The sequence below is a fragment of the Octopus sinensis genome, linkage group LG25 (genome assembly GCF_006345805.1).
Source record: "Octopus sinensis linkage group LG25, ASM634580v1, whole genome shotgun sequence".
Classification (NCBI taxonomy): domain Eukaryota; kingdom Metazoa; phylum Mollusca; class Cephalopoda; order Octopoda; family Octopodidae; genus Octopus; species Octopus sinensis.
In genome coordinates, this window is record NC_043021.1 from 12,749,893 (window position 1) to 12,758,464 (window position 8,572).

Below are 8,572 nucleotides of genomic sequence, written 5' to 3' on the forward strand. Positions count from 1 at the left end.
CTTCCTGATCTGGTTACATATTGGTGCTTGGGCCTTCAGCCCCAGAGTTCTAGAATTTGTTTTTTTTTTCAACCAGAATACCCTACAAAATTCCCAGTTGGCCAGAATGCCAAAATTCACATAGCCTGAATACCGCCTGAAGGGCAGCTTCAAGGCTAGAACTTAGCTGTAAGTCAAGCTAGAAACTAGCTGTATGTCTATCGGCAAAGTTGGCAGAAAGCAGTCCAAGGGTTGAGACAACAACATACTGAACAAGTTAATGGGACAAGGGGTTTAGGTATGGGTGCGAGTGAAGTACAGGTATTGGGCGGACATAAAGAATGTGAACCGCACCCCATTTCGTTCTTTTTTTGTTTTTTTTTTTACAGAAACCATTTTCGAGTACGGAGATTCTGATTCTACAAAAAAAAAAAAAACGGCATTTTAAAAATTTCAATTAACAAATTCTTCAAATTTCAGTTTTTCAAAAATCCTTTTTTGCGAAATACGTAGAAAAATACGGAGAATAATCTTCGTATTTTTCTATGTATTTCGTAAAAAAAAAAAAAAAAAAAAAAATTCTGAAAATAGTGAAAATTGAAGAATTTAGGTGTGTGGTAAGGGATTAAAATTTTAAAATGTCTTTTTTTTGCAGAATCAGAATTTCTGTACTCGAAAATGGGGTTTCTGTAAAAGAAGAAGAAAAAAAAAAAAACAGGGGGGGGGCGTCCCACATTGTTTACGTCCGCCCAGGTATAGAGCGTATGGGTATGGGTGTATGAGTATTTGTCGGGTAGGGAGTTTGGAATGGGGTATCGGATAATTAATACCAAGAGATACATATACAATGAATGCGTCCGAGTCCATTACATTACACAAGGGTAGAGGGCCGCAAAAGACCCGATAATGAGGCCAAAGGCCTCGAAGGTGCTCTCTGTAGGAGCTAACCTGATGGGTTAGTAAATAAAAATGAGTAGTCGTTCTTTAAAATTCACTACATTACCATTGGAGAAAAGTTGTGCTGTGATGTCCACTTGAATAGTTTAACTTAGTGATTTTCTCTTTTTTATGCATTTTATGTATCTGTATCCCAACTGAATTAAGTTTACATTATTTATATTTTGGATCCCACATTTTGAATAGAAATACACAGCTTGTATCCCTAATTTGAGTAATACTTAATGTTAGTCGTAGTATGGTCAGTTGGCAGCACACCCAATGACAACAACCAACATACGCCACTGTGAAATATCGTTAAACATTTTGCCCAGTGTGCTAACAATTCTGCTATCTCGCTGCCTTCATTTCACTGAATATTAAGTATTCAGCTTTGGTTGGTCAGTTCAGTAGTCAAAGGCCCTGTAGCTATGACCATCCAACCTCACCTGTTCCTCAGACTATACTGTATATAGCACAGGCGGCGAGCTGGCAGAAGCGTTAGCGCGCCGGGCAAAATGCGTAACCGTATTTCGTCTGCCGTCACGTTCTGAGTTCAAATTCCGCCGAGGTTGACTTAGCCTTTCATCCTTTCGGGGTCGATAAATTAAGTACCAGTTACGCACTGGGGTCGATGTAATCGACTTAATCCGTTTGTCTGTCCTTGTTTGTCCCCTCTGTGTGGAGCCCCTTGTGGGCAATAAAGAAATATATACTGTATATAACACGGCAAGCTGGCAGAAGTGTTAGTATGTCGGGCAAAATGCTTAGCTGAATTTCTTTGGACTCTTCAGATCTGATGTGTGTGTCTCTTTATGTTTGTAGGCCAACGGGTTTAGGGTCGGAAGAAACGCTGTAAAGCTTAGTGCTTTATGGATGTGAAACCCCGGGTAACCCCATAAACCGGACACATCTATCTCGTATACATACATACATACATGATGGCTGCCCCCTCATTATTGAGTATGGCCATTGCACGAAGCTTAACTGTTACTGGTGCTGTGATCGAATGTGACTTTTTAGCCCTGCTAAAGATCTACAATGTCTTGTACAGAATTGGCAACTAAAACCTTTACCGGTAATAGCCGGCTGCAGTTGTAACTGGGCTTCATGTACCTTTGCATGTCGTTTAACTCCTCCTGCCGAATTACACTCTCTTTCACATGCCCGACAGATATGATTAGTATGGTGTGTTACACCACCACCAGTGGCCAGGTTGTCACTACATATGTATAGAGTGTTAGGTATGATGTACAGAAATTGAATATTGAAGAAAAAAGTTGTCAGAATTTTGGAAACAAAATCTTTTTATTTCTTCATTATTATAAGCGCTCTCGTTCTTTTCTCGAACTTGTCAAATAAATTTTGTGAATGTGCAAACACCTTGTTCATTTATATAAAACATGTTTTTTGGGGGATTTTGTTTAGAAGAGAACATGTTTTGGGGTGGTTTTGTTTAGAAAACAACATGTTCTCTTCTAAACACCCCCCACCAAAAATCTCTTTTATATAAAAATGAACAAGCTGTTTTGTACATTCACAAAATTTTGTTTTGGACAAGTTCGAGAAAGGAATGAAAGCGCTGATAATAATAAAGAAATAAAAAGATTTTGTTTCCAAAATTCCGACGACTTTTTTTTTCTCAACATACATACACACATACATACATACACACATATATATTTACATATAATATATCATATATATAACATATAACACACACACACATACATACATTCATATATATATTTCAAGATATGGGTATGCCTCGTGTATATATCTGTCCCGACTTGAGCATTCTTTCATGAATAATCCAGGGCTTATGGAGGATTGGCTTGATTATTAATCAGGTTAGTTTATCCATAAACATAGGATAAACGGTTACCGTACAAGAATTACAGGTAAATGTTTTTTGTATTTTCTCCTGTTTTACGGAATATCTTTATTTGCGGGAGAAGCTTTGGCTTTAATTTCTAGTGGGTGAATGGCCTATTATGGCCGTTCCTTATTGTTATATTATATATATATTATATATATATCATATATATATATATATATAACACACCATCACACATACATACATTCATATATATATATATATATATTTATATAATATACACCCATATATATATATATATATATATATTATATATATATATATTAATCATTTAGGTAGCAAAAATTCAGTAAAATTTTATCGCTCCATACGGCTAATGGAAAAGAGAAAATAGTCAAACTAAATATTATAATATAACAATTTAGGAATGGCCTAGACAGGCTGCCTATATCTATGGACGAATGGCCTGTCGAGGCCATTCCTAAATTGTTATATATATATAATATATATATATATTATATTATATAATATACACCCATATATATATATATATATATATATTATATATATATATATATATATATATATAATATACACCCATATATATATATATAATATATATATATATATATATATATATAATATATACACCCATATATATATATATATATATATATATATATATAACTGCTTTCTAACACAAGCATATAACAATTACAGCGCCTTGTGGCATGCGTCGTCTGTTTCTTCATTTTAATCTCACATCTAGGAAGTTTTATAGAAACAATAAATCAACCCATTTTTTTTTTCTTTTGCTTCTTTTTTCTTTAACCCAGTGTTGGAATTTCAACCGTGTTTCGTGGTCTGCTACCACAACAGCTCCTTTATAGGATCCAGTTAGCTCAAGACATCATCAGGAGGAACCACGTCCGGTTTCGGTCCCTACTCCTCTACCGTTTCTCTATTGAGAACAAAAGGATGAAAGGCAGAAAGAAAGGAAAACCAAAACAAAACTAAAACAAGGCTCATGAATTAAATAACGGCAGACATGAAAAAATTTAACGGCCTTATTTTACGATCGGGGTTAACTTATGAAAGCCAAAAATACTAAACAACACTTGATTTTTTTTTTTTTTTTAGCTTTGTTTTAGAATTGCTGATGCTATTGTTTTTCTCTGGGAGGTATTATTGTTATACGTGAATAACATCTTTCTTCTAAGTTTTAAACTAAGCGATGGGACTTTACAAAATTATCGTTTGAATAAGATTACTCACTCCTTCGCGGTAGTTACAGGACTAAACCTTTTGCCCTCCACAACTTTCTTGTTCGATTTTGGCAACATTTTTCTTTAAAAAAAAATCTACCCGCTTTTACTCTCTCTCTCTGTTTTTCTCTTTCCCTCTCACTCTATTTGTTTTTCTCTATTTTTGTCATTTTCTGCATTTTCTTTTCTCTGTTTCGCTCACTCCCTTACGTTGTTATTGTCTTGCACGTTTATGGCATCGGCGTTACCATAGTAACAGATACGGTGTCGAGTAACGTGTAGAGCCCACGTAAAAATAATCTGGATCGAAGTAGGTGATACTGGAGGGGCTTATTCTGGTTCTAATTAAAGCGATTCAAACTGTTTGACTGCGTTCAAGATCCTAACCGCTGTCATTACGAACAGACACACATTTACCTAAGAAAACTATATATGTTATTCAAAACAAGTATTGTAGGACGTATGACATGCCAAGCATGAAACTAATAGCCTTAGAGTACCAACAAGAACAACCGTATTAGATGCGCAGAGCATTTTATTCATAATCCAGTTCAAATCTATGATGTCGCTATCGACATTGGAATTGGTATGAACGTTTTTGAGCAATCTTTATCAGTTGTAATTGTTTCAAATTTTAATTCGTTCATTTTTCGTCTATGAAACCGCACCTACATTCGTTGTCCTTGAAGCCCACATAGTAATCTTTCTTTTCGTTACTTCTCTCTTCTCTGTTGTGCGATGCACTTCTTAGCATCGGCCACGTTACAGTGTTGACTGGGTACATTGTATCAAGCCAGAGGTTCATTGCAGCACGACTTAAAACAGTCCTCAATCAGTTTTCTTTAATTACTTCCTATAGTAATTTCCTATTTTTTCTTTTCTCTCTTTTTTTTTTCTTTTTAATTTTTTCAATTTTGTTCTCTGTTTCGTCCAATTTTCTAATTTAATTTTGTAAAACGGTAAAAGGCAAGACTTCCGTCCCCCACAAAAAACCCCACCCTTTTTTAAAACTTTTTTTGATATACCACCCCGCCCCCATCGGCTACGGAGAATACAAATCTGCAAAAAAATTGGCAAAAATCGACATTTCTAAATTACCACCCACCACCCCCATTTCCTTCATTTAAAACTTTTTTCAGAATTTTTTTTTTTCCTGAGAATATGCGTAAAATACGGAGATTATGATTCTGAAAAAGAGAAGACGACACAACTGTAAAATGTTAAGAGAAAAGTTTTTTATTAGATGTTAGCAGAGTGTATGTCTGTGTGTGCGACTTAAGTACATATATGATAAGAACAATAATAATAGACAGGCCGTCATGCATACAATAATGTGTATGCGTGTGAGATAAAATACAGAGCATGGGAAGAGTCTACAATAGGATGCTAGATGAATGTTCAGACACAGGATGAAGGTACACAATGGTTGAAGCTCTGTACAAGAAGTTGAGGCGAAAATTGCAGAGCCGGTCGAAAGCACATGTCGTTACTTGATACAGAAGGTTCTCACAGGTTGAGTTTACTGTTAACCATGGTGAAGTATTCACAAACAGTGAGAAGTTAAACCTAGGCAAAGTTGCTGTTGGCATCGTTAAGATGAAGGCGACGGTGGTGGAGGCGACAGAGATAGAGGTCCAGAAATGCTGCTAGTGTTGTCTGTTGCTGGAACTGGCTGTGCTCTGTGGTCAGTGGTCTAGAACCCAAGACAAAATACGGTTTGGTGATCTAGCTTTTATAGTTACTAGGAGGCTCCAACAGAGAATTTAGAAGACTGTGTCATGGGACCTTATCAGAAGGCTGCAATTGGTTGGATCGCACATTGGTGCACAATAGAACAAGAGACAAATTGCACCAATACCAACCAATCAGAGTAGTAGACACAACAGGACCCAAGCTGTTGAAGGTTAGCTGTTATCTGCTACGTCCGTATTTATGTTATATAACGGAGAGAGAGAGAAAATTTCACTGTGGTTCGGAAAAGAGGGTATTTACAGTATAAATAAAAGAATATAAGGCGTGGTTGTAATAAGAAACTTGCTTCCCAGCCACATGGTTCCGGGTTCAGTCCCACTACATGACACCTTAGGCAAGTGTCATCTACTATAGCCTTGGGCCAGCTAAAGCCTTGTGAATGGGTTTGGTAGATGGAAACTAAAAGAACACTGTCATCTGTGTGTGTGTGTGTGTATCTTTGCGTCTGTGTTTGTTCCTCACCATTGTTTGACAATTGATGTAGGTGTGTAACTTAGCAAAAGGGACTGATAGAATAAGTACTAGGCTTAAATCTACCCAGGGTAGATTTGTTTGACTAAAACCCTTCAAGTCGGTGCCCGAGCATGACCACACTCAAATGACTGAAACAAATGAAAGATTTAAAAATGTGTGTGTGTGTGTGTTTGTTCTTCACCACTGCTTGACAACTGGCGTTGGTGTGTTTACACCCCCATAACTTAGCAGTTTGGTAAAAAAAAACAAAAAAGGAACAATAGAATAAGTACTGGGTTTCATTCATTCAATTAAAATTCTTTAAGGCAATGCCCCAGTATGGCCACAGTCTAATGGTCGAAGCAATTAAAGTCAAAGGTAAAATATATATGAACCTGGTGGTAATTGTTGGCAACTCTCAACATAAAAGGGGAGATAATTCAAAGCCCACTGTATTTCATAGACAGGGAAGAGAATAGAAAGAAAGAGAGAGAGAGAGAAAAGGTAAAGTTTAACAACAAAATTATGACATCACAATATTGTGATGTAAATATCTTGTTTGGTTTCTATGTTGCTATTTTTACCATTCCTTAGCTTCTGAATTGGCCGTGAAGAAGAACTGTAAGATAATGGACAGCTTCAGAAATATTCCGCCACTGCCCTTCTCGTTAAATCTACTCAAATTTACATTTTATTTGATCTGGTACTTCATAGTTTTTATAGATATATTTTATTATTTAATGTGCGGGTGAGTTTATTTATTTCATTTTATTTTATTATATTTTATTTTATTTTATTTTCAAATGAGAAATGAAAGCAGCACTAGTGTAACAAACATTATCGACATTATAGGCGTAGGAGTGGCTGTGTGGTATAGATTACTTTCTTGGCACCCCGACTTGCGGATGCAGGGATGCCTGCAGGTTGTAAGAGAATTAATCGGGGTCTCGAGATAAGAGGTTCATCGCCTCAATATATGTCTTGTTTTAAATTGTAATGGACTTCTTAGTCCAAAAAATTGTAAGATATTGTAAATTGTAAGATGGTTGTTACCTCAAGATGTGTCTTTCTAAAAGAACAATGTTACAGAGAAGCAGAGGGTCGGCGGGCGCTTTCTGTCTTCTTCCATCCTTATCATCCTGAATTATTATCATTTGCTTCATCAATGTCTTGTCCAACCCGCAAAACTACCCATCTTTGTACTGCCTCTATGGCAAATTTGATAAAATAAAGTAGCTTGCTTACGAACCATGTGGTTCTGGGTTCAGTCCCACTGCGTGCCACCATGGGCAAGTGTCTTCAACTATAGCTTCAAGCCGACCAAAGCCTTGTGAGTGGATTTGGTTGACGGAAACTGAAGAAGCCCATTGTATATATGTATATATATATATATATATAATATATATATATATATAATAATATATATATATATTATATATATAATGTATGTGTGTATTGTTTGTGTGTCTGTGTTTGTCCCCCGCCCCCTTAACAACTGATGCTGGTGTGTTTACGTCCCTGTAATGTAGGGTTTCAGCAAAAGAGACTAATAGAATAATTACTAGGCTTACAAAGAAAAAGTCCTGGGGTTGATTTGCTCCAGCATGGCCACAGTCAAATAACTGAAACAAGTAAAAGAGTAAAAGAGACTACAAGTATTTAATGTGTGTGTTTTGTGGTCGATAATGTTTATTTTTATTATTGTACTTATTTCAGTGTCCTTTGTCTGAAATCTTTCTTCACACGTCCTGTAACCTCTTCAGTGACTTCTCATCCCACATGTCTCCTCGTGTTCCATTTAGTCCATGCCTGGCAGACCTTATCCCTTGAATTAGAAATCAATATTTCTATGGACATGAGGGCAGTGAGCTGGCAGAACCGTTAGCACACTGGGCAAAATGCTTAGCAGCATTTCGTCCATCATTACGTTCTGAGTTCAAATTCCACCAGGGTTAACTTTGCCTTTCATCCTTTTAGATTCAATAAAATAAGTACTAGTGAAATTCTGGGGGTCGATGTAATCGACTAGTCTCTTTCACCAAAACTTCAGGCCTTGTGCCTATTGTTGAGACCCCCTTTGGTCACAAATGACCATGGGATTGCACCTAGAAAGTTACCCTCCCAGGCACAAGTCGGGCAAGGTTGTTTATGGAAGACCAGCAGTTGGCCATGCATACCAGCCTCCCCTCTCCACACCACCAGTGTTATCCAAGGGAAAGACAAAGGGGCCTATACAGCTTGGCACCTGTGACGTCACAACTCATTTCTACAGCTGAGTGAACTGGAGCAACCTCACAATCTTAAGTTCACAAACTTACAACCTCACAATCTTAAGCTCGACGCTCTAAAC

General features: G+C 36.8%; 1 protein-coding gene and 1 long non-coding RNA gene across 2 annotated transcripts in view; one reads left to right on the forward strand and one right to left on the reverse strand.

The window, feature by feature from the left end:
• LOC115224516 (androglobin-like) overlaps positions 1 to 4,154 on the reverse strand; it is a 71,638-nt gene extending 67,484 nt beyond the window's left edge. The window contains exon 1 of the mRNA XM_029795426.2: positions 4,028 to 4,154. Within this exon, the coding sequence (XP_029651286.1) occupies positions 4,028 to 4,095 (68 nt within the window). The 5' untranslated portion in view covers positions 4,096 to 4,154. The remainder of the gene's footprint in view (positions 1 to 4,027) is intronic.
• Positions 4,155 to 4,273: 119 nt separating this feature from the next.
• Positions 4,274 to 8,572, forward strand: part of LOC118767874 — a 5,200-nt gene continuing 901 nt past the window's right edge. Inside the window, exons 1-2 of the long non-coding RNA XR_005003779.1 lie at positions 4,274 to 4,603; positions 6,817 to 6,970. This is a non-coding gene — a long non-coding RNA (uncharacterized LOC118767874). The remainder of the gene's footprint in view (positions 4,604 to 6,816; positions 6,971 to 8,572) is intronic.